We start from the raw sequence: 27,504 nt of genomic DNA, 5'->3' as shown, positions 1-27,504 counted from the left end.
GTGGTAATATGAGAAATCCCCCGGTCAAAACAGAATTGTTTAAACTCTTTAGAAACAAAAGCGGGGGCGTTATCGCTCACTATCAGCTTTGGCCAGCCAAAGCTAGCAAAAACCCTTTAGAGATGTTGAATACTAACACTAGCAGTAGTACCGCTGCTAGGAATTAACCACACAAACCTGGTGAAGGTGTCCACCATGACGAACACGAAGCGATTGCCTCTCTGGGTACGCGGTAAGGGACCCAAATAGTCAATATAGATTCTATCTAAGGGTCGAGATTCTGGTGTAGATTGCAAGAACCCTTTCTTGGGCCCAGTATCCGGCTTCGCCATCTTACAAGACTCACACCCTTTAACGAGCCTTCTTACATCGCGGACCAATCCCTTCCAAGTTAACCTTTCGCTCACCTTGAGCCGGGTTTTATGAAAAGCTAAATGTCCCCCGCACAAGGACTGGTGAAAATATTTGAAAACTCCAGGCACTAAACTCCGGGTTACGCATAATTTAGGGACCTTATCACGGTTAGCGCGAAAGCAGAGAAACCCCTTTTACAAGGAGTAACCCGGAACAGTTTCCCCAGCACTAAGTCTATCACTGTTCGCAATTCAGGGTCCTGTCGTTATTCCTCCTTAAGGTTACTGAATAGAGATGGAATTTCAGTTAACACCGCCATATTAGAGGTGGCTAGCTCCAAATGATCATCCCCTTCCTCGACTTGAAACATGCGACTCAAAACGTCCGCCACTTGACTCTGTCCCCCTCTAATATGACAAACATCGAACTGGAACGCCGAGATTCTCACGGCCCAACGCGCTATTCTTCCTGTCTTACGTGGCCGAGCAAGCACCCAACTCAGGGCCTGATTGTCAGTTTCTAAACGAAACCGACGATGTTCCAAGAAGAATTTATATTTTTCCAAGGCAAGTATGACCGCCAAAGCCTCTAATTCGTACACTGAGTACTTAGTCTCGGCTGGTGACAAACCTCGTGATGCGTAAGCAAGACGACGCCTTTCTCCGTCCTGCTCCTGCAGCAAAACAGCCGCCACCCCTACGTTCGACGCGTCACTTTGAACAATGAATGTACGATTGAAATCAGGGATCCCTAATACTGGACCGATGCTTATTGCAGCTTTCAAGGCGACAAAGGCTGCCTGTTGGGAGTCGCCCCACACAAACCTTTCGCCTTTCCTGCGCAATTGGTTAATAGGCGCGTCCAGTTGAGCGAAATTCGGTACAATCTTCCTAAAAAAAAATCACCATGCCGACGAAACGCGCGACAGCCCTTTTATCTTTAGGAATCGGAAAGGCATGAATAGCATGCTGTGATCAATAGTTACTCCCTTGCACGGCACAATATGTCCCAAAAAGGATATTTCGTTCCGGGCGACAGTTACCTTGGACGGTTTAACGGTTAGACCTGCCTCTTTCAATCGTCCAAAAACCTGACGTAGATGTTCCAGATGTTCATCGAAGTTCGCGCTATATATGACAACATCGTGAAATAATTGAACACAAACTTGAATTTAAAGTCGCCTAACACCGAGTCTAACAGGCGTGATAGGACCGCCGCATCTGTTGCTAGTCCGAAGGGCACTCTATTGAACTCAAAAAGGTTGTAATCGGTACTAAACGCCGTTATCGGCTTCGATTCATCAGCCAACGGTACCTGATAGTACGCTTGGTTCAAGTCCAGGACAGTGAAAACTTTGGCTCCCGCGAACCAAGCAAAACAACTGTGCAAATCCGGGAGAGGAATAGACTCCAGGACAACCTTCTGATTTAAAGCACGGTAGTCAACCACGGGTCTAAACCCTTCCCCATGGGGCTTGGGCACAAGATATATAGGTGCTGCATAAGGTGATACGGAAGGGCGAATGAAACCATCCTTCAGTAGCTGGTTAATGATTTTACGGAGTTCCTGCATTTTGGGCGGAGATAAACGATACGGAGTTTGCCGTACCGGAATCTGATCAGTAAGCTGAATGCGATCGGTCGGTCAACACCTCCGGAAATTCATCCAACGCCTCTAATAATAACATAGCCTGTTCTTAAGTAAGATGGTCAACATTAACCTTGGCGGCTGTGCCTCGACTCTAAACACACCAGCCCCAAAACCAATGAGGACAGAAATGAAAACTAAGCTCTGGTCTAAACTTTAAGTAAAAACTTCTGTTCACATAGTCTATTACACACTGAGTTAATTGCAAGAAATCACATCCCAAAATAAACCTCACAGATAAACTTTTAACCACCAAACAGAGAAGTGGCCAAGAGAACCTTTGAATGCCAAGCTTAAAACGTGCCTTGCCGACCACGTCAAGGGTTTGCCCACCAGAGGAATAACACACATGATTAACAGTGCTTAATTTCGGCAACTTAGCCAAGCCTTTGTAACGTTCGTACCAATCATTATCAATCAATGAGGCATTACTGCCAGAATCTAACAAGGCGCAAATAGGTTCACCTCCTAGGCTAGCGCAAGCATATGGAAGCCGCACATACTCTGCGGCATTTCCTGACCAAGGCAGCACGCTCCCAATTCTGCTGGCGTCAGCTGTTCGTTTGCCAGCGCTTCGGTACGGTACATTGCTTAACAAAATGACCGGACTTCCCACAACGGTAACACAAGTTACTTGACTAGACTGCACCTTACGCGTGTCATTACCGACGGACGTATCGTCGTTCAATCTTAAGTCTCCCCTCTTACAATCAGCGTAACGCACACTTTCAATAACCTGCAATTTATGTAAATCAGAAAACGATATTGGTTTTTTTGCAAACAAGAGTCTAGATCGATCGGCAGGCTTCAAACCTTCCAAAATGTGCACCACTGCCTTACCTGCAGGTATTTAAACTCACAATGCGAGTATACTAACCCGTACCTCACTGACGTAATTGGCAAACGCTTCGTGTTCAGCCTAAACACGGTACATATGTTGATCCACTAAATCCTTCAACTCGCGACTGCCCAAACACCTAGCCAGTGACAATTTCCTAAAATCCCACAGTGAATAACCGCCTTCCAGAGCTTCCGCAATTATTCTACCCAGACGCCCTACTGCCAGCGGATAAATCAACTGCAAAATTACCTCACAATCAATCTGTAATACAATAGCTTGCTCATGGAGTTTTACTAACAGCCCCAATAGATATACCAAATTTCCGGTACTGTCTACCGACAAACTAGTTACACCTTTAAGGATAGCCATAAGGGGATTCGGTAATTTGCTAAAAGGACTACTAAATTGTTGACCCTATCTATCTTCATTAGTGTTACGTCCCCCATCTTGGTCATCGTCACGCCAACTCAAACACAACATTTGTTGCTGTAACCCCCCAACCTCGTCTTGCAACCGTTGTATATCGAACAAGACTTTAGCGTCGCGACAAACATTTCTAATATCACGGACTCCGTTTGCCAAATGATACAACACCGCCTGCACACGACAGATTTGACTACGAGATGGGTAGGCAACTTCAAACGCTGATACATCGATCTGAAGCTCGCTACGTAACTGAGTACAAAATGCAACAGCTTGACTCACCTCACACACGGTCTCACTAGTAATAATTACCGGCGCAGTCAAGGAGGCACGTAGGCGCTGGAAAGTTCCGCCACAGTCCCTTCTATCTCTTGTCCTCTTATAGCCAGCTCATACTGCAGGCATGGTTTCCTGAGACTTGCCACACTAATGACCTTTCTAACTGCTGGAGCGTCTATACTGAAACAAGATACACCGCCAACAGTACCCACACTAAAGATTTTAAATACAACAGCAAAGTAACAGTATGACTATATTAGTACCAGTGCAAGTTGTAACCTCCCCGTGAAAAAAAAATTATAAAAAAAACCGCAACCACTCTCTGCTTCCAGTGATACGTCGTGGTATGGGAAAACTTAACCAAAACGTAAGGTAAGCAGAGCTCAAAGGCTGCAGGGAGAGGCCGGCCGGTGTGGCCGTGCGGTCTAGGCGCTTCAGTCTGGAACCGCGTGACCGCTCCGGTCGCAGGTTCGAATCCTGCCTCGGGCATGGATGTGTGTGATGTCCTTAGGATATATATATATATATCACAATAAAATTTTTTAAACTCCAGGCCTGAAGGGCCGCTGAACATTCACAACTGTAGTGTCAGAATGACAACCTTAAGATTCAACATAAGGAGATAATTACAGTCTGAAGGACCCTACACTTTTAATTAATTATTGACCAATACAATAAGTTACTGAAAGGAATGACTTTAATCATTCGGCCAGAAGGGCCAATCAAATATAACCACATATGCAGTTTTGATAATGCTACAAGCATTCAAAACCAACAGTTAATTTACTTCGTCCAAGGGAACAGTGAAGACCAAAAGACAAATTCATATAACCTTAATTCACTACAAATTTTGCAGTTGTAGGTTTTCCTATGTTCCCCATTCTTTCAAAAGATTCTATTTTATAATAGTCTAATCTTTAAATACACAAACGAATGGTCATAGTAAGAATATTGAAAATTGATGTATTTATTTGTAATACATCGACTACTACCTGGTGTCTCCACAGTTTTGAGCTGAGAGAAACATATCAGCTGACTGACATATTTTTCTAAGTCCTTACGCTTGGTTTACACGAGCGAGTGGTTGTGCCTTCCAGCATGTGCTGTTTCCAGTTTAATATTCGTTCTTCAACTACGGTAGGTCTATTGGAGCTTTACAGGTAAAAGAAGAGTTCGGTAGCTTCTTCGCAGCGTCTGAGTGTAGGGTACTAATCGTTGTAGCCTGTGTCGGATCGAATCTCACCACAGGCTTTCATTTCTTTTTCTTTTTAACACGCCTCAAATGTTTCGTGCTTTATTTACTTTTTGTTATTGAATTATATTCTCTTTTTTTACCTTTTTCAACATTCTCTTCAGTAAATAACTAATTATGGTTTCTGAATTTGATGTCTAAAAATATTCTTTCTTGGAAGGTAATATTTGTCTGACATTCCATAGCAATAAAAATAATCACCCTTGGAGGGTGATATTCATCTGACGACCCACAGAAATATAAATGATATAGGAGCCAGTTGATTTGTATTTTGAAATTAATATTGTTTGGCTAATAACTACGTACCCCTTATACAGAAAAATGAAATTAAATCTAAGAGTAGGCTACGTACAGCTTCAGTATTCTGTCCACATGCCGTTGGCATCAAATTGCCCGTCTGTGCGGTAAACAAGAGCAGGACCTCTGCTCGTGAACGTAGTTGTGCACTCGTCGGAGAAATTGACGTTGCTCCAATCGATATCTTTCCAGGAACTCACAATTGCTAGTCTGTCCACGGCTTGTTCGACAGACAACAGTTCTTGGATAAGAGCACGACGGGACCTGATTCCATGTTCCTTTAATCTTCAGAGAGCAGTTCTCGACGAGCACGAGAAATATGAAGCTCTCCTTAGCTACCGGATGATTGACAAAGGAGCATTCAGAGCCGTCCCGATCGAGTCTTCATCTTGTATCCGTGGTATTCCTGGTACTGCATGTCTCACTACCTCACCATATTCTCCAAATCGTCTCATCCGTCTCCTTGCTGTAGAAGCGTGAGCGCCATAACAACATCCTGCCTCAGACGCACTAACACCGGTTTCAAAGTGACCAGTGAGTCGCTCGCGAACATTAACATCAACCATTTTGGAGTAGACCTATGATGCATGCCAATCAACTGATACATTCCTCTTAGCTGAAAACTATAGAGACACCAGGTAGCAGTCGAAGTACTTACAAATATATACACCGATTTTCTAAATTTCTACTATCACCATTTGTCTGTTTGTTTAAAGATTAGGCTATTATAGAATGGAATCTTTTGAAACAATGTGGAGACAATTTGTAGCGAATTAATTTTTAAAATATTTCCTGCACAGGTGCAAACAAAAAAAATAAATTACAACTGACTCCCGTTAGATTTGAACGCTTGTCTTTTACGTTCGTAACCCGTCAGCCTATCCACTTTGGCATTTTACTTTATTTTTTATAGTGCTTCTGTCCTGCCCCCACAGCCCTTCGTTGCACTCTTCAAAGGTGCCTTCATCGACGAGCTTCACGGCTTTAGTTAAATATGAACGTAAATGTATTGTTCCGACGAATGATGATTCGTAGCCGTCTCACCTTTACAGCAGTAAAGAACGAAATCAAGATAAAAATGCTATGATATGAAATTGTAAATGTTCCTCAGGTTCCATATACCATGACGAAAGTTGCTTTTGATGAACTGGATTTTCATGATGTATAGCAAAACAGAAAGTGTACTTCTTCGTAATGCAAATTAATAAACGAATATCCTGACGAACTGTTCATCATAAAGCCAAATAAAGAACGAAGGACAAAACACATTTAGCAGCAGGGGCCGAACGGACAGTTTGTCATACACTATGTGATAAAAAGTATCCGGACACCCCCAAATACACACGTTTTTCATATTGAGTGCATTGTGCTGCTACCTACTGCCTGGTGCTCCATATCAGCGACATCAGTTGTCATTAGACATCGTGAGAGAGCAGAATGGGACGCTCGTGAAATTCACGGACTTCGAACGTGGCTGTGCGATTGGGTGTCACTTGTGTCATACGTCTGTACAAGAGATTTCCACACTCCTAAACACCCATAGGTCCACTGTTTCCGATGTGACAGTGAAGTGGAAACGTGAAGGGACACATACAGCACAAAAGCGTACAGGCCGACCTCGTCTGTTGACTGACGGATACCGCCGACAACTGAAGAGGGTCGTAATGCGTAATAGGCAGACGTCTATCCAGACCATCACACAGAAATTCCAAACTGCATCAGGATCCACTGCAAGTACTATGACAGCTAGGCGGGAGGTGAGAAAACTTGTATTTCATGGTCGAGCGGCTGTTCATAAGCCACACATTACACTAATAAATGACAAAAGACGTCTCGCTTGGTGCAAGGAGCGTAAACATTGGACGATTGAACAGTGGAAAAACGTTGTCTGGAGTAACGAAACACGGTACACAATGTGGGGACCCGATGGCAGGGTGTGGGTATGGTGTATGTCCAGTGAACATCATCTACCAGTGTGTGCAGTGCCAACAGTAAAATTCGGAGGCGGTGGTGTTATGGTGTGGTGGTGTTTTTCATGAAGGGGGCTTGCACCCCTTGTTGTTTTGCGTGGCACTATCACAGGCCTGTATTGATGTTTTAAGCACCTTCTTGCTTCCCACTGTTGAAGAGCAGTTCGGGGATGGCGATTGCATCTTTCAACACGATCGTGCACCAGTTCATAATCCACGGCCTATGGTGGAGTGGTTACACGATAACATCCCTGTAAAGGACTGGCCTGTACAGAGTCCTGACATGAATCCTATAGAACGCCTCTGGAATGTTTTGGAACGTCAACGTCGCACCAGGCCTCACCGACCGACATTAATACCCCTCCTCAGTACAGCCCTCCTTGAAGAATGAGCTGCCATTCCCAACGAGAGTGGAAGCAGTTATCAGGGCTAAGGGTGGGCCTACACTGAATTCCAGCATTACCAATGGAGTGAGCCACGAACTTGTAAGTCATTTCAGCCAGGTGTCCGGATACTTTTGATCACATAGCATAAGAGTTTAAAGCCTGCAGCTTTACTTGATCGTCAGACAGAAAATAAAATGTCCACTGGACACTGTACAAAAATAATAATCCTTACGGAAGTACGTTGTTGAAAGCGTTTTTTTTATTTTTTATAAAATAGTCATCTACTGAATCGAAAACTCCTGACGGAATTGAATATAAATTTAGCATAACCTGGCAGCAGGCACTCTTGCTGACACCCGAAGTAGATTTTCACCTGTAGACGTTACATTCTGTTTTGAAATAAAATGTACCTTAAATGAAGGAAATAGAAGTTTCATCCAGCTGTTCTACAGGCCCATTGTTAGGCAATGTCATTCAACAGATAATCAGCCTATCCCGAGTACACAAGGAGACATGTACTGGATTGTGCACCAGGCCAAGCAAGTACAGAACACTCTTGAGACAAAGTTGCCTATGTCTGTTTGTTTGTCAGTGCTCTTCTAACAAACTATTACATAACGGAAAATCTCAGCACGTGGAGCATAGAAATATAAAGAAGGACTTCGGACTGCACAGCAAATCACGAAATCACATAAAGCGAAGCGAAAAGAGAACACAAAAGAAAAATTAGAAGAAATAAATTATAGTCCCGTATCACCATAAGCTTTTTGCAATGGTATTTTCAGGAAATTTGCAAAGGTTTCGCTATATTTCTTCCGTGTTTATTCCTTACCGTGTTCATTCCACAAGTGTTCCAAGAAAAACCATTTATCAATCATTTTTAGAGAGAATATTGCGTGAATTGTGTGTCCCATAATCTAGATCGTAGCATTTTTCTTTGCTTTGGTACAGGGTTCCATTGTGGTATAATGGCATCTGACATTGTGATGTGATTCATAGCGACAGTGTTTATAAATCGCAGCATGTCTCTGGCATAGTCCCTGATGATACAAAATTAGCGGCACACAACGTGATGTTCAATTGTGTCCTCCTCCGCACGCATGTCACAGTATTCTGACAGGAGTAGGTGAACTGAATAAAGTTTAGACTTTGTTGGAATAGTGAGACTGACAACCTTGTACCACGTTGCGCACACACTCCCAAATAGAGCCTTGGAGGCTAGATTTTTCCATACAGTGTTCCATTTGTGTTGTGGCAGTCGAAACTCCCATTTATTCCAGACTGAAGATCCACGAAGTGTGGTAGCGATATCCCTGACTCTGTTCCTTCTCAGGATACTACGTAGAAGGTATTAAGTGTCGAGGTAGGGCTGGGGCATCTAGTGAATGCGCCCGGAATTTATGAAATAATGTTGCTGTTGGACTGCTAGAACCTTTTTCAATCACGGTTTTGGTGTCTTTGATGATATGTGCTGCACATTTGGCGTGTAAGTCTATTAACTCCCGCCCACCATCTTCAAGACTCTGGGTGTAAGTTTGGATAGAGGCCTCGAACATGTGTCCCACTCACAACATCAAATATAAAGGCGTGTGAAATGGCATGTGCTATTTGTTTTGGCACTGGCAGAACTTGGGCCAAATACCAGGCTTTCGCCAGAATGTAGGTATTAAGGGCTCTGAGCCCTACGGGACTTAACGTCGATGGTCATCAGTCCCCTAGAACTTAGAACTACTTAAACCTAACTAACCTAAGGACATCACACAACACCCAGTCATCACGAGGCAGAGAAAATCCCTGACCCCGCCGGGAATCGAACCCGGGAACCCGGGCGTGGGAAGCAAGAACGCTACCGCACGACCACGAGCTGCGGACGTAGGTATTAATGATCTCCACCCTTTCGTAGGATTCCGAGGTCCAGACCTAGTGTATTCTGCCTACCGTTCTGATTTTATGCAGAGTCGTACGCCAGTTGAGCGCCTTCGTTTTGTACGACAGTTGAGAGCCTCCGTTCTCTGCGGGTTATCCCTCATGACGACTCTGAGGAGTTTGTGCTGTGTCCGGACACAGAACCAGTTTCGCTGAATAGTCCACCCGCGACGTCTGACGGGGAATAACACTGTCTTTGTATGATTGACTGTCGCTCCTGTCCCCTTTCCCCGACTGGCGGAGTTTAGTGTATGGCCGGCAAACGTTTGCTGGCTGTTCCATGAAAACTCAGAGGTAGTCTGCATAAGCCCTGCAAATAATGATGCCCCCGGATTCGTGAGATATAGGTCGGAGGAGCGGATCTAATACTATGGTGTACAAAGCCATCGACAGTGGCCATCCTTCTCGTACTGACCTTGTGATCGGGAATTTGTCACAAGGGTAGCCATTGATGATGATCGTCGATGTGGCGTTCCCAAGCATGTTCTGAACGACAATCGTAAACTTTGTCCCAAATCCTGTTCTCGTTACTACCTTCTCAGATAAGCATGAATAATTCTGTCAAACCCATTTTGAAAGTCGATAAGTAAGATCGACGAAATTCTCATCCTTTCACTTTTGATATGTGGCATACAGTCTCGCTATGTCAGAACAGCATCGAATATATTTCTATCCCATACTGCTAACGTTTGGTGTTGGCTGACAACCTTTGGCATTACCTACTTCAGTCTACTGGCAACAAACCACGCCATTATTTTGTAGTCTCTGTTGAGCCAAGTAAATCTCCGTAGACTGCCGATGTTCGGTGTCGCGTTTGACTTTGTAAAGAGCGTAATGCAGCCTTCCTAAAATGCTGATGATATTTCAATTCCGTTCTGGATTTCATTGGCAATACGGATAAATGCTAAAATATTTAGCATAAAATTCAACAGCGATCCCATCAACTCATGGAGACTTTTTCCTGGGACTCCCTTTGATAGCATACTCCCAATCGTCACGTGTAAAAACTTTCTTGATTTGTAATCTGTCACCCTCGTTAGAACATGGGGAACGTTTTGCAGAACAATAGCCAACGCTTCGGAGGCTACGTCGGTGTCGCGAATAAGAACTTGAAGATACTTGCAAATTTCTCGTCGTATCCCCTTCATGTCACTGGTTTTCCGACCGTCCTGTTTCCTCCAGTTTTTTACGTATAATTTTTCGCGGCGCCTGCGTTCTCTGTGTAGATGATATATGGACAGCTACTAAACATGTACAGCACCGACGGGTTGGCTCCTTATGACTGTACCTTCACGTCGGGACCTCAGGTCGTTTAAAAGTGGAGCTTTAAATCTTTTAAAAAATGGGAGTAGATCTGATTGTCCCGTAACCTGTCGAGCTAGATCTTGTAAACAGCTCCGATAAAACTGCACCGTTGTCCTACGTCAGTGTCGAGCTAGATCTTGTAAACAGCTCCGATAAAACTGCACCGTTGTCCTACGTCAGTGAGCTTTCTGACGGCTGTAGTTGATCAGAAATGTCCGAAAGGCAGGCTTTGCTGTTGTGAGCTACCATTCAAGTCTACTCCTCGCAGAGTGCTGCTCCTGAAGTAATTTCTTCCACATGGCGTTAAAATCTTCAGCTAAAATGGCGTCGTCCGAAAGACTACAGTTGAACCTCGTGGTGTTCTTGTGACCATGAGACAAAGTCATTTGGCAGAAGAAACTTCAATGATGCGAGAAGATGTTCTGTATGATTCCTGTGCTGTTTATGTGTGCCGTAAGTGTAAGTGACACATACGTCCTGTCTAGCCGACTATAACATCTGTTGTAAAAATAGGTGTAGCGTGTTTTGTCTGGGTTCAGGATACGCCACATGTCTTTAAGCCGGAAACTGTCGACTAGAGCACGAAGTTCTAGAGATCTGTTTGGCGTATCACTTTATCATTGAGCGGTGCATTAAAATAACTGCCGATGACAATTTGGTCATAGTCGCAGTGTATGCTATTTACAGTGCAAATATTAAAGCAACAGTTGCCAGTCGCCATAGTTCCGTTAAAAAAACATGTCTTCGTCCCCTTCTACATTGTCCGCCCACTCTATATGTATTTTCTCTGCGGCTGGCACAGTGCGCTGCTACGCAATGTCCGGTGGCTTTTCCAGTGCGTAGCTGCACAATGTCCGGTGGCTTTTCCTGCGTAGTTCGTTTCGCAGGTTTGTCTGCCGGTCTGATTTCCTCGTCGGTACCTTGAACATCCACACATTTCATTTTGGCAACAAAAGACTGTGACAGTTCTTCAATCGCCTGATCGAGTGACACATTCGTGGGTGGTGGAGGTGGTAGGGAGGGGGGGCAGATCTGGTTTTAGTCGACTGGATTTTCTTTCCACGTCGTCTGCCTGACGCGGGACGTTGTCAAAGCGATTCATGCGACAGCTCACTTTCGGAGCCACTACGAGTAACTGCAGCCGGCGGTTGTTCTTCTGGCACTTCGGTAGAACCCCCACTGTCTGCTGTTACTTTCCGTGGCGTATTCTGGGTGGACATTTCATCAGCGGACTTTGCCTTCTTTGGTTGCACCGTGCTTTCGCTTTACAGAGGAACGGTCGCCGCGGGACTTGGCTCTAGTGAGGGAGGCTCCGCGTTGCGAGTATGCCAGGTACCTTCTGCTTCAACAACACTGCTTACAGGTGCCGGGGCCGGCTGCTGGGGCAGGAGCTTCCGCCACATGTACCTCCGGTCTATTTTGGGACTGAGACACTGAACTAGCGACTATTTTACTGAGTAACAGCGTCTCCCTATCAGTGTCGCGAACCAGAGATTAACTAAGCAGTTGCACAGGCCTCCTTCGAGGACGATTTTGTCGCAGGCATTCTGCACAACTACATATTACAAATGTCTGCGGTTGTTCACGGTACGACACAAAATCTCGGTAGCCTCCAGTGTCAATGTAAGAAGGAATATGCTTCCGAACTTCCATTCTGACTGACCGAACACCGCTGTCCACCAGAGACATGTATGTACTTGACCAGTATTCCCTTGTAACAGAATATACTTTTAAAGGTTTTCAGAAATTACTGCAACCAGTCGCCTTTTATGTAGATGTATTTTATTTAACCATGACCGGTTTCGAGCTGCCTAGCAACTCATCATCAGATGGTATATGCTAGGCAGCTCGAAACCGGTCATGGTTAAATAAAATACATCTACATAAAAGGCGACTGGTTGCAGTAATTTCTGAAAACCTTTTCACACCACAGTCGCAGTGTTCCACATCCACAATGGATAAAAGTCTTAGAATATACTTTTTCATATATTTCTAAAGTTTTCACAAATTCCTCGTTTGGAACTTCAAATACTACATTGAACACTCTCACATTCCGAATGCCACATCCTGTCTGTTGCACCAAAACATCACTGACGGAACCATCCACATGTTTAAATTTTCCGGCACCGTTATTGTAGGCGACCAATCGTTCAGCAACATCAGCGGTACAAAGCTTCAAAAAACACTAGTAGAACGGAAAGTCCAACTCAATTCCTTCTAAATCCTCATGCGGTTGTTTCAAAGTATCTCGAATCCATTCACACATTTCGTGAGCGATGGGCCTCCGAAACTTTCTATCCAACGTCCACTGCACGGAGGATTTCCTGTTGTAGTTTCTCATTGTGCTCACCGAATTACTCGGTATACAGGAAACTTCATAACACTTACACACAGCGAAGACTCCACTCGTAGCATCGACGGCCGGCAGATCGAACCAGGAGGGCAGCCAAGTACCATGGTGTCTTCTACGCCATTGAAACAGATGTGAAACGCTCGTCGTTATAGTAATTCTATCGATGTGGAGCTCTTATATTTCAACCGTCCTCATTGTGGTTGTCCTTCCGACTGGAAGATCGAATAGGGGTGTTCAGATGTAACAGTAATCCGATATAGCGGTGCATGGGAACATGGGGGCAAAAATACCTCTTGTCATCGTTCTGGTCGACAACATCTGACCGCCACAAGGGAGGATCACCGTATTCTGCACCAAACACACCAAATCTCCTCACAGCTGTGCTTGCCATCCGAGAACAAGTAATAGACTCCCTGCAAAGTACTGTGTCATCCCACGTCACTGATGAAAAACTAACTACTCTCAAACTAAGAATTTAACATCCTATGCTTCAGCTGCTCTTAACACCATAACTCAATCTGCTGTATTTGGAAGGTGCTACGACTCGTGTAATGTTACAAGTATATAGGCGAATAATTAGACCACCTAGAATTGGTAGGAGGTTCTTTTATTTGTGCCACTGAATACCAGCTGGTGGGTCCATTGCCGAGAGCACGGCGCGGTCTGAGGCAACCGGAGCATATGTTTCTCGACGGTCTCAGTGCAAAGGAAAGGAGTCAATAGCAGGAAATGGGTAAACCCCAAAACATGTGGGCAGCAGTCACTCACTTAGGAGGACCGACGATGTGCCAGCAATGGTGAATCTGAAAGATGTCTTCTTACAGCTCTCAGGTAGTCTGTAATTAATGGCAGTTGCATAATAAAGCAAATATGAATTCATCGGTGGTCTCAGAAAAATGTGGCGCATCCAGTGAAAGAATATTATTTTATAGATCTTTAAAACTAAATAACTAAAAAGTTTACAGTGACTAAATATTGTCACCATGAACCTTTGAATTGACATGTTTTAAACACTCGAAACATCTCCTTAGAAAAACTTTATCAATGACAGTGCTGGAAAACCTCTACGTTAATTGATTTTGAAGCAGCCCTGACTAACAATAACCTATACCTTTCATGAATCACTTACCTCACAAAATCTTCGTTACTCGAACTACTGCAATACAGCGAGCAACAATACTGCCAGATAAATAAAAGATTCAAAACACTGAAGGCACTAACTACTGATAGGCACAGTTAGTAAATGAAAGATTTTGGTAGAGAACAAACAATGTATTTACCTTAATAGTGTTAAAAAGTCATAATATATATCAGTTCATGACATCCAGTCTTACAAATTTCCTTTTTCTGACGGACACACATCCAGATCGTCCGCTCTCAAAATTGTGCCATCTCTCTCCCCACATCCACCACTGCTGGCGGCTTACCTCCAACTGTGCAACGCTACGCGCTGTTTACATCCAAATGCCCACCACTACAATAGCAAATATTCCAACAATGCGAACCATCCACAGACTGCATACAGCACAGTCAGTGATTTTCATACAGAGCTCTATGTGGCGTTACCAACATAAAAACCTAAACAGCCTACTTACACACTTCATGCAGTTTGAACGAACAATATGTGAGGTGACAGCACTGAACTATAGCTATTACCCCTGAAAAATGCTCATCTGTATCTGTTTATGGATTTATTGTGTATTTGTATCTGTTTCATTAGTCAAATGCCTGTCGAAACATATTATACTCCACAGTAACACAGAAACTGAATGTAGCATGAATAACTCTGATCTTGTCATTCTTGTGTAGTTATTTAAGGAAAATGCTATTATTTTTCCAACAGCGTTATTTCAGTATTGATTACAATTGATATTAGAAACCTTTGTAATTTAAAAGTGGCCATTTGAATGTGTTAGGTGACACCACCATTGAAAAGAGAACCGAAAGACACTACTATAAAGCAGACATTATGTTGTCATTTAACGTGAGTGCTCTTGCGCAAAAATATGGTTTATTTACTATGAAAAAAACCTTATTTATATTTTTTGCGAATGTTTTACGTGTGACCGAACGTTTACAATATTTCTTTATTGAATAGTTGTTGTAATATTTTAGTTTAGTGTGCAATGTGGTCAAGTTGAGTGAAATCATGTCTGTAGAATATAGGAACGACGTATTTTTTGTGGGAACACCTTTCATCATTGAAGAAGCAGACAGTAGCGGGACACCGCTGGAGCCATGTGCAGACACTTTTTGAGTGGTGCGATCAAGTGAGTGATTCTAGACACATGACGCTGAAATCTTGAAGAAGGTACTTTTACGTTAGATCTTGAAGAAGACACATTTACTTTTGTTCTTGAAGAAGGGAGACCTGTATGTCATACACTCCATTATACGATCGTGTGGGTGATAGATTCTGGGTGGTGAATAGCCAAGCGAGACTTTAAATATGTAGCACATTTTACGTTGACGTTTTGAAGTGAACACTTTTACGTCAGTTCTGAAAAAAGGCAGACCTATCTGTGGTAACATGGGTTAACCGATCGTACGGGTAATTGATTCTGGACAGCGAACAGCTACTACAATAGTCTAACTTTTGAAGGGGCTCTAACTCTAGTGAGGTCTTAATGTGCTCCAGTGCACAGCTCTAGCTATTCCACTTACTTTACGGAACTGAGGTTGAGTGTCAGGTTCTATTCGTTTTCTCTTGTGCGTTATAGTGTAAATCACCATGCTGAACTCTGAATTATTTTGAGTTGGTGGGTATTTCGTGTACTGTGATCATGGAATGGACTTAGTTTGCACTTGTCCTGGATGACTATTTAGCTAGGGAATTCTTCGACCATTTTCGTAACGCTCTCAACATATTTTTACTGCGTCTAATGTGTTTTTTTTCTATTTGACTTATAATTGGTTATTGTAGGACTACCTTCCGTTTAGTTGAAGTTTTCTTTCATGAATAAATATTATTCAACATAATTGTCTGTCGTCTAGATCAATTACAGACATTAGACTATAGCCCTTTTTTTATTATTTATGTATTTGTTTTTATTTAATGTTCCGGTTTATTTTTTATTTCGCAGTTCTCACCAAAGCATAGACTATTTGACTGCAGGATCAAACTACGTGTCATTACTTGCAGCGAGTTAGCTGCTGGATGTGAAAGTAGACGTGGGCACCTCAAACCTGCTACATTATCGCGCTATTCTTTTTAAGCACAGTCATGCATTGTCCAATTACCTAAGGTACGGCCAACATCAGGTAAAGTTGCAGTTGGTCTGCTCACATTGAATGCTGGTTAGAAAATTTACTTCTCGGCAGGAAATCCGTTAGGTAACGTCGCACTGGGAAGCAAGGACTGCCGATGAACGGCGTCGCATTGTGTTTGTAAGGTGTCAGGCAAATCCAACACCATGAAAACCCTGACATGATAAGCAAATCCAGTAGTATGTCACATAGTTCCGAATAAATCGTGACATTAAATTAACCAAAGCAATACGAGTAACGAGTGAGCAAACGGAATACCACAGACTAACACAAGAATGCCTAAATGCATGTTATACCTTCCCACCGTGAGACAGACGCAGTTCCGAGGGGAGAAACGAGAACAGAAGCCGAGGGCAGAACCGTGTTAAGCTGGAAGGCCCTACGAAAAGGGACGGACGGACACCCACGTCGCCAGCTAACCGCTAGGACCACACCACCCGCAAGTTTTAGCGTGAGACTTTTTCGCGTCTCTGTTACGTTGCAAGCTTTAAAAACATTGCCCCACCACGAAAAGTGTAACGTTTCTCATTGGATAGACAGAATTTTTGTAGGCGGAGCTTAAGGTTGACATTGAGACCCTGATTGGTCAGATGAAAACACAGCCAGACAGTTTTTTTAAACCAACTTCTGTAAATTGTAATAAGAAGTTAGGACGGAGTTGCTTCCGAGTCGGCGAGGTGAGCGGAGCTGCGCCGGCCGCTGCCCCCTGACGAACACCGACGAGGTAATGAACGCACGCGATGCCGCATTTTTGAGCGCATAAGGCTTCACTCAGAACTGCAGAAGTCTCATCTGTTACACCCCCTTTTTGCGTAATACTAGTGTCGATCGTCAATTAAAGCTCATGGTGTTCACATTTGCCACTTGAAGTAAAAATCTGAAACGTGATGATTTTTCTGTTATATAATTATTGAGAAGCCACATCAGCCACTGTAATTTACGACAAGTTGGATAAATAATTAAAGATAATTGAGGGTCACTGTAGACCATTTTGATGGTTTTCTCTTTTGTGAAACTTAATTTAAACCTAGATTATAGATGTGATATGGCATAGGTCATCCTTCGATCCATTGTAGAACTTGGAAACCCATTCAGGGAATATTCGTTCACATTTTTGTTGAACGCAGTTGGTTTTTACCATCCTGTATTAAAACATTTCCTTTTATCAATAGTGCAATTTATAAACAATGTTTTGTGAGAAGAATAAAATTTCCAATGGTAAACTTAACTGCCTTTTCGACGTTATTTTACCAGCTAACTAAAAATAGGAAAGCCTTGAACCCCTTCCACTGAATTTAGTTAGTATTAAGATTCTTTTACAGGGAGTGCAGTGGAGCTGACGCTGAAATCATTAAGTATTTGGTTATATCATCGCTAGTCTCACTGAACTCTTCTGAAATCTACATGTCATGTGTGGTCTGGCGTCTCCTTACTAGCAAGAGGTCCCAGGTTCAAACTAGTCAATTCCCTAAAGAACACGCTCAGAGCGTCGTTGCGCGAAAGTGGTAGGGAGACACGATATAGAACAAACAGACACCACACAGAATGTGAGATGTTCACCGATGAATCGTGATTCTGCAATGTCCCGGCGACGATCGTCAGCGAGTGTGGCTGTGATCTGCGGAGATCTCTCTTACAATGCATTGAAGAGGCACAGTGATGTTACTCCTGTTGTCATGGTGCGAGGAGATATTAAGGTATGACGTCCAGTAATGGTATGGTTGGTAGTGACTGGGGAACTCGGACGGTACTGCGGTGCCTCACGGACATCACGTCTCCTCTCATGTTAACTCTCATGTGTCAGCAATGTGGTGCTATTTGTGAAAAGAATCCACACATATTTCTATGAACTGTCTGTTTAATGATAAGGTTTTTTCCATGCACCGCAAAATCCCCAGACATGTCTCCAATCTCTGGAATGTGTAAAGCAGAGTCCCAATCCATTAAACTAAACATAAAATATTCCCCAGCTCATAAATACACTGTGGTGCATAACCTACTAAAACTCGCGAAATAATGAGTGGATTCTCGACATCTATTCAGTATTAATGTAAAGTGTAACCCAAATAAATTAAAGTTCAATGGTGCATATCACGATATTTAAAGCTGTAATTTTTCCAAGTACAAACAAATCTTAAAGTACATTATGCTATGAGACCAAGACATCTCTGCGTTCAATTATATTTTTTAATTACAATAAGCCTATTCCTACGTGATTTCTATCTTCAGGTTATCTGTGGAAAGTACATTGTTTGGTGCAATATTTTAGATTCTGAAGTAGATAACTTAACGTATTACAGAATTATGCTTTGCTGTGTACATTAGGTGGTCTTGATATCCATGTGACACTGATGTCTCATTTGCTGACATTGCTGCATAAATTTTCTCCTTTGACGTTGGCGGGGCTGTGGTAGGTGTTAAACTTTAGCTGGAGCAGTTATTTATGAAGTTGTCGAATTATGAAAGTTTATTTCATAATGACGTTAGTTGCGGCTTGTTGACAGTTGAGTCAGCTATGTTTTATGGTTATAGGCTGTTTGCTCCAGCTTAAGTGTAATATCTTCTATAGCCCCATCAACATCCAATGATCAAGCTTCCACAGTAGTGATAGCAACTGAGACATCGATGTCATATGGATATCGAGACCATCTGATGTTCGTAACAGAGCACGATATTATAATATGTTAAATTATATACTTCGAAATCTGAGATTTTTACCAAACTGTGTGATTTCCACAGAAAACCTGAAGATGGCAATCACACATAAATAGGCCTACTGTAATAAAAACATATAATCGAACACAGCAATGTCTTGTTCTTATAGGGTAATATATAGTGTTCTCATATGACATAAATGATGCAGCGGGCCCAGATGAGTACAAAAATTCGAATATTCGTCAAGCCACTTGTAACTCGAAATTTATTACTAGCAAAAGTCTGAAAGTGTGCTATCAACTTCCCAACAGTTTACCTCAAGAGTGATCCATACAGACTGATCATCAGATGCAGAATTACAAGGAATGTCTCCTTGCTCGCAAATTTTTCATCTCAGTCTTCCCTCCAAAATTCACAATGTACTAAAACATAGAAAAGGGACCACCATTCAAACAATACATAAGGTATAAATATGATATATTTGTTGAATGAAAGGTCTTTCTCTCCCAGTCATCCTCAGAGTATAGATATTAATCTCTATCCAGCAGCTGAAGCATATTCAATTAAAACAAGACTTTTGAGCATGTTTTCTTATGACAACGAAAATGTTGCTAAAAAAGTGTAAAAAATTAAGTTGGCCTGCTCAACAGATGCCTCTTTTTACGCTCTGTTCAGTGGTGGTACCAAATCTCGTGTCATGTGACTTTAACATAGGCCGAATTCACATTTAATTAAATAAAGTAGATATCAAGTAATAATCTAGACATATGTTATGTAGTTCAGTGGGAGAAAAGTATAAAGAATGTCATACTGTGTTCATTTTCTACGTAATTGTGGTGAATACAATATCTGAAATATTTATGTAATTAAAAGTATGTAAAATATGTAATAACGTAAGAAATAAAGTGTGTATGAATGTGTTGCTCACAGTGACGATAGACAGTGTTCTAACTTATCATCTGATAACTTCTTTGTCAAGATAACTTGATGTGTTTACGCTTTATTAGTTTTTAATTTTCTTTGTAAAATTATTTATTGTGTGACTACCTGACTTATGTACTTTTCCTGATATTCATAATATTAATGCCTCAGTATAACCAACTTCATGCTGTGAATATGCTGATGTGATTGGTTTTGCAGTACGTTGCTACTGTGAAATACTACTGAATTTCGAAATATTTTAAAATAGCCACATGTTGCCATGTTGCAAGCGACGCCATCTTATTATCCTCTGTCTCACAGACCACGGTTTAGAACTGTTAACTGACGTCCCCCAACGCCTGTTCCCTGATAGAAAAAACGTCCGCGCAGAATACGGTGGGCGATGCACAATGACCAGTTTTCGTCCAAAGCGCTGGGCAATTTCATTTGTTTATTCAGACTAAGAGGCCAATACCCGCTTTCGGCACATGCCCTGCAGTCTCTCTCAAACGATTTTACAGAAACCATTCGGTAAAAAAAATTATTTTTGCATTACTTATGGCTTTATATGTCAACTTCATGATGACGTGTCCATCACGTCGCTAATGGTTAATGGTTGGAGCCACTGTGGTATTTGCTGCACTGAAGTAAAATATTATGCGAAATTCGAAAAAGTTTTCGAGAAAATTAGGAGTCGCTATGATTTTGCCTTCGGTGTACATTTCATAATATGTTGCTGCATATGACATTTAGCTAACAAGTTGAATTTTTCTTTGGACTTTCGTGGAGATCTCTACTTGTCACCAGTCTCGATAAAATTTATGCGACGTAGCACACTCACTTGCGATCACGACCGCCAGCGATAAAGCCAGAATGAAATATCCACAACATTTCTCATATTTCATAAGCGGTTTGTGATATCAAAATGAGATTTAGGCAAATGATAGCAAACGAAGGGGAGAGTATTTTGTCATATGGTTATTATGCGAAACTTTCTTATCTACCTTGTTGTTGCACTAACTACAGACTTTTTAGATGAAAGAATATAATTTTTAAGGGCCATCAAAAGCTTGTGAAATGAGAAATCCTTTGGGTTTTGCAATAACATGAGTGAAGACATTACACGTTTGTTTTTGTACCAAAGATGTGCGTTTTCATAAGCTATTGACCTTACTTTTCCTCTGTTTCACACTTAATAAAATTAATAAACCGCTGTTTCAGAATTCTCTCGCAGTTGCGTCTGCACCATACGTTAGTAAAGTGACATTGTGTTAACTCCCCTGTGTTTTGGCAAAAGAAGCAAACAGTAACATGGCTGCAAGAGGAACGTAGATTTTCCTGAAAATCCTTCAGTCACAACGTTTCTCTGTTAAGTTACAAATGGTTAACAAGTCAGGTGAAAATAAATCGCTATTTTTGTTGCATTTTCAGCGGAATTCTTTTTAAATGCTAACTAAGGCAGCGGTGACAGTAGATCTAATTGAATGACCACTATGCAAGTGTGGGTGCTTCACTTAATATATACAAAAAATATGGATGTAGGCTTCAGTTTAGAACGGCACTTCCCCTCCAGCACTCGGAATTTCCCGTACAGTGCCCGCCCACAACTTCCACCACTACTGTTCTCCCTAGGTGTGCCTTGCTGACTGCGCATCTACCAGCCATGGTATTCTGCGTGCACTATGCATAGCTGTCATTCAATCTTTCTTTGCTGGCGACTGGATATGGGCGAAGCTGTTCTTTGCAGAGATCAAATCAGAACTGATCTCTCACTGGAAGGAACTAGCTCTTTTCCATGACTCAGCAGTCACAATTCACTCACAAAAATAAGTAAAAGGAAGGTACGGTGCCATTTCAATTCAGGCCACTAAAAATGTATTTTTATTTGATGTGTTCCTATTTTGAAACAACAAATAAATAGAAGTAAAAACTTTTTCTTATGTCCCTAGTAATTTTCAGATACCGAATTTTAAATTTCTTCTGCTGTAAGAATCATAAATATTACAACAAAATAGTAAATATTTTTTATCTAGTAGTAAAACTTCTTGAGAATGAAGATTGATTCTTGACATATTTTGACACTTTTGATGGACAAAATATGAAAATTGTGACAACTGTAATTGAAGTGTATCTGCAGTCATCATTCAAAGTCAGTATTACCATATATGTTCCCATAACGAAAAAATTAATCAGTACTGTCATTTACAAATAAAATTTGACCGAATGGAGTCGCTGAGTGCCTCTTTCTCTTCTTAGTGCACATTTGTCCTGCTTTTGAAAATATGTGTTGAGAGGCCGCTGACGTTGCTGTGATGCATAATACTTTTAAAATCAATTGATGCAGGGCTGGTCACAGAAATTTTCTAGTTTCGCAACAGTTTAAGGAATTGCTGCTTCTAGGCAACTATCCCTCCACTAAGCTTTTCTCCAGTTAGACAAATGCCGCACTTTCTGGGTCATGACTTGCTTGAAGTTGACAAGTACTTTCATTGAACTCCTCCCAGATTGAAGAAGGCTTATGTGTCTGGGTGGTAAATGGTAGAGAAATGAGCTCTGTTTTTTTCTTGTTGAACAACCAACTCTTTGAATTCTGCAATAGCATTCACGTAGCAGTACTGAAATGTTTTGTGGTCTGAAACTCCTTGCCTTTGAATTCGGGGTCCAGTAACGTTGCCTGACTAATCAGCTCGTTGCTGGAGATTACCCCAGAACACTCTAATACTTGAAGCAAATTATCACCCGATGACTCTATTTCTTGAGGGTATTCTCTATTTTTGTCTTTATAGAATTTTAGTTGACATTCTATCAACCTTGGAAAGATTTTAATTTTTAAAAGTGAGACTGTTTTCTCTGAGGACACTTCTTTGGTTACCGTAGGGAGAAATTTTAAAATCTGTTAAGCTGTCTGTATTAGCTCCTAGTCTGTTCATGTTAAGTTTGGCGTGATTGATTTTCCACCTAAAATAGCGAGACAAGAAATTACGAGACCTTTATTTGAGGTAAATCTTTGGAACATTTCGTAATGAGACTTCCATTTGGTTGGGACAGCTTGTTTCAATTTTAGTCGGTCTTTTTTTTTAATTTTCTTGCAATTCAGCGAGTTTGCTTAAAGCAAAGGGTCTCTTCTTAAGAAATATAACAACTCACTTCATCTTGTCAACGGTTTTCTTGATGGACTTCTGAACTGCACGTTGTGCAGTGAGATTTAAAGAATGAGCAAAAATGTGGGATATGTGGAAGTTGCAGAAGCATGCCTGTTGATTTCATATTTGACGCATTTTCTGTTATTATAGAAGTAGTTTTAAAATTGATATTGTATTTGGGTTAACAGACTTTACCCAGTTTGAGATGTTTTTTGCAGTGTCTTTGTCTTCGAACCCTGAACACTCCAAAAGGTATGACTTTAGTTCACTCTTCTCTTCTTCAAAACATACAGTGAGTGCATAGAAACTGATGTTATTTACGCTCGTCCATGCATCAAACGAAAGGAAGACTGCCTTTGCGGTGATCAGATCTTTTTTAATTTTATCAAATAAAATATATGTATTTCTGTCTTTACAGTTACGGGGAAAGGATCACATTCTCTAAAAATCATTTTTAAGAACTCTACATCTAATGCCATAATTTTATGTAATGTAATCGGCTTTATAAAACTAAAAAATGTGTATTGGTTGTTGGTTGTTGTAAATGAAAAGCAGATGAAGGTGAAGGCACCACAAAAGGAAATAAATCACCACTTGCTTCAGAATCTGATGTCACTGATGGGCTAGATACAACTTGAGACTCAATTTGCCTTTCTGGGAGGATACTTTCACCCTAGGTGGAAGCAAACGTCAATGAGGACAGTTTATGAGAAATGATTTCTCGAATTCTTGCATCGATTGATGGCGATCTTGATCGGCTTCTCAACCCACATCGTTAAAGAGGTACTGTAGAATGCTTCGATTTTAGTTGTCCCATCAGGTTTGATGAAAAGCCAGAAGCCAAGGCAATTGTCTACTGACAGTACCAGCATTTTCCTTTTTCTTCCATTTCTCTAAAATGGTACCAAACATCGCTCGTAATTCTTCTACGTGAAGGCAATGTGAATGACATATTGTTGAACACCACTGTAAAGTACACTGGTAAAATGGAAGTGTATATTGTTAACACAGAAAGTTTAAATTGTAATAGCTTAAAGCGGGAACAAATATATCAAATGGTTCAAATGGCTCTGAGCACTATGGGACTTAACATCTGTGGTCATCAGTCCCCTAGAACTTAGAACTACTTAAACCTAACTAACCTAAGGACATCACACACATCCATGCCCGAGGCAGGATTCGAACCTGCGACCGTAGCGGGGGAACAAATATACATGTAGCACATTCTATAATCAGAAGTTATAGAGAAGGGTGTAGAACGTTGTGATTTGTGAAACCCTCACCCACAGTCGTGAAGTTTATGTCGTATACGAAATGGTCCGAAACAGTGATAGTGATTAAGAAAGTCACGAAGACAAGCCTGATAATATGCGAGGATTTCACTGCTGAAAGATAAAAATTTTGAATAATATGATATCCGAATCGAGGCTACACAGCATGTGAAAAAGAGATGGCAGGATAAAGGTGCGGATTAATACTGGAAAAAAGGAGTGCAAATGAAGCCTGTTCCTTAGGAGCTACGAAATTGTCTACTTACGCACCGACTAGTTCCACCAGTGTGTCTGTATTGTTACTGTAAAACATAGTTGGCCATCACTTTCAACTCATTTCGATGACCTCCGCCACATATTTCAGAATATCAAGAGGCATGTCGTTCTTATAACGAACGTGGACACCTGGCTCCAGCCAGCCATGCTCTCCATTTCCCTAAATATAGATTCCACTGTCCTGAGAGCATGGAAGTAACAGATGAGCAGATGGAGTATTGGCATACTAACGTTTTGAATTATTACCGATCGTGCTACTAACATCCATTAGTAATGAATCAAACAATTCAAATACACGTTCGTAAATATCAAATACCTTAAGAAAATTTGCCTAATGTGCGTCCTCTACAGACCTCTGCAAGTAGGCTGGATAGCCTCTATAAAAAGTAACCTTTCAAAATTCGATTGGACTTAGGAGCATTGAAAGGTGGCTACACTGTGCCACTGCGCCAGAGAGTGCGCCAAAGAGTACTATTAAGCCGCCTCCACAGTGCGTGTTAAGAGATCGTAGAAGTCAGTGCTAGTTATGTGATCGTTGCAGTCAGTGCTAGTAGAGAGCACAGTGTGTGTTAAGAGCTCGTGATTGTCGTGAAGTCGGAGTGAGATGTGGTAGTAAAGAGTGTTGCTCCTTGTTTTATGCAGTTATTTGATGGGAGAGATAGCAGATGTTATTGTAATGAGTGCATTTCGTCAATATATATGAAGGTAAAATTTATAATGTTTTTTTTTTTATTAATTGTCTATCTGAAATAATGTGTCACTACAGGTTCAGTCAACAAAGCATCTGGCTTGTGTTCTTGGATTAGAGTGGAATTCTGGTTTTCTTGCGTATTTATAGTTTTCTAATTTTCTTTTGTCACGTCTGTATAGTTGGTATTTAAAAATTCTTGTCTTGTTGGAAAAGAACCGTGCCAGATGCATACGTTGAGTCACACTCCCACATACAGAACAGTTACATTTGTGCTTGGATTTTGTAGGTTTTTTAGTTGCTGGGGACTTAATTAATTAACTGTGTTTACGAAAATTTTCTTACATTGTTTGTTGCAGTCAGATAGCGTAATAGTACTAGTCAGGGCCAACCGTTTACGAGACTTGCGTAATCAGACATACTAAAACAAAAAATATTTTCAATCAATCTTATATTTAATCAAGCCCCCATGCACGTGGCGACCGCTGCTTCGGATCGTCCCTTGGATTCTTCTGATTGTGAAAATTGTAGACTGTTGTATTGTTGTAGTAATTTGTAGTTAGTAATTGTAGTCTATTTTGCATGTGTAGATTTGGTAATTGTCATTCTTCTAATGGTATTTTTTCTCAGAATTAAATTTGTTGTCTTGTCAACGGGTTTGACAATTTAGTGCAATTATTTCAATTGTTCGATTGATCGTGTTTGAGGGAGTCATTGCATTTGAATGGTATTGTTGAGATAAAGAGTCACCGTGTGTAATTTTCGTACAGTGACGAATTCTTTGTATGTTTTGCAAATGATTACGCGATCTATGAAAAAGGCAAAAATGATGGATAGTGAGAATGACGAAATTGTTGACATGGCGAACTCGCCAACAGAGGAAAACAGCATGATGGATAATGAAGTGGAAAACAATTTAATAAGTCGGGAAGACAGTCCGGAACCAGTTCAAGGTTTTTCTCAATCAGAAAATTTACAGAATACGAGATTAATGACAGAAGATTCTGGAATAGTATCGAACACAGATAGCCTTATGGCTATGCAGAAGGAAGTTAGTTTTGTGGGAAATGTTAGGGGCGAAAAGAATTCTGAACAATTTAATATGGAGCAGTTGATGAGTGCTATATTAAATTTAGGAGCACGTATGGAAACACGGTTAGACTCACAGGGATCACAAATGGGAACAATGGTAACACGAATGGAAACAATGGAAACACAGATGGGAACTTTGCGATCTGAAATTAAAACTGATATGGGAACAATGGAAACACGGTTAGGATCTGAATTTAAAACAGAGATGGGAACTTTGGAAACACGGATAGATTCACGAATAGGGACATGTTTCAAAAATATGAAAGATGAATTAAAGAAAGAAATCAGGGAAGAAGTACAACCGATTCTGAATTCTCACAATAATAGATTAATTGCAGTAGAAATCAGACAAAGGGAACAGGATAGAGAACAGGAAGAAAGAGATCGCGTGATAGTACAAAAATTTTCAGAGTTAAATTTACAACGTGCAAACGATAAGGAAGAAATATTTGAGAGAATCGAAGGATCCGTACCAAATGACAGATTAAATAACCTAACACAACAATATGAACAGCTAGCTACCAAATGTGACAATACTGAAACCCGAGTCGCGACACTTACGGAAGACGTAAATAAACAGAAAGAACAATTTGGTGACTTATCGGAAAGAGTGGAGGAAATTTCAGATAAACTGACAAATCTTAGTTTACATGGGGACAGAGATTCGGATGATACAGCTCCATTACCATTTGCAGAAACCGAAGAGTATCAGAACATAAATAAGCATGTTGAAAATCAGGGAAAATTTAATGAACGCGTGAAAAGGGAATTTGAGGCATTACGAAAGCAAGTCAAGCAGATCGAAGGCGAAATTGTAGGAAAAGATAGCAGAAGAAATTTAGAATCACAGGTAGCAGAAGGGTTTGAAGAAAATAATTTGTTTCATTTACGGGATGCAACAAGAGAGCGCCAGGCGCGTGAACTTTACAATAATCGACATTCGGACTGGGACAGACGCGGTAGGTCTTTGTCGCCACGAGGCGAAAACTTTGACTATAAACACTTTTTGACTGTCCGGAAATTTAAGATCTTCCGCAATTCTAAGAATGACATACGTCCATGTGCATGGTTAGATCAATTTACGTACGCACTTCCGCCAGATGTGCCACAAAGTCACAAACTGGAAATTATGTGCAGCTATTAATGTCCTCAGGGGAT

The 27,504-nt window shown here is 41.3% G+C and overlaps 1 protein-coding gene across 1 annotated transcript in view; it reads right to left on the bottom strand.

Annotated features, from left to right (window-relative positions):
* Positions 1–3,585: 3,585 nt before the first annotated feature.
* LOC124556048 (zinc finger protein 628-like) overlaps positions 3,586–27,504 on the bottom strand; it is a 196,562-nt gene continuing 172,643 nt past the window's right edge. Inside the window, exon 4 of the mRNA XM_047130081.1 lies at positions 3,586–3,724. Within this exon, the coding sequence (XP_046986037.1) occupies positions 3,586–3,724 (139 nt within the window). The remainder of the gene's footprint in view (positions 3,725–27,504) is intronic.

The sequence above is a fragment of the Schistocerca americana genome, chromosome X, assembly GCF_021461395.2.
Source record: "Schistocerca americana isolate TAMUIC-IGC-003095 chromosome X, iqSchAmer2.1, whole genome shotgun sequence".
NCBI classification, from domain to species: domain Eukaryota; kingdom Metazoa; phylum Arthropoda; class Insecta; order Orthoptera; family Acrididae; genus Schistocerca; species Schistocerca americana.
Note: the sequence above shows the minus strand (reverse complement) of the source record. Positions and strands in the feature narration are given on the sequence as shown.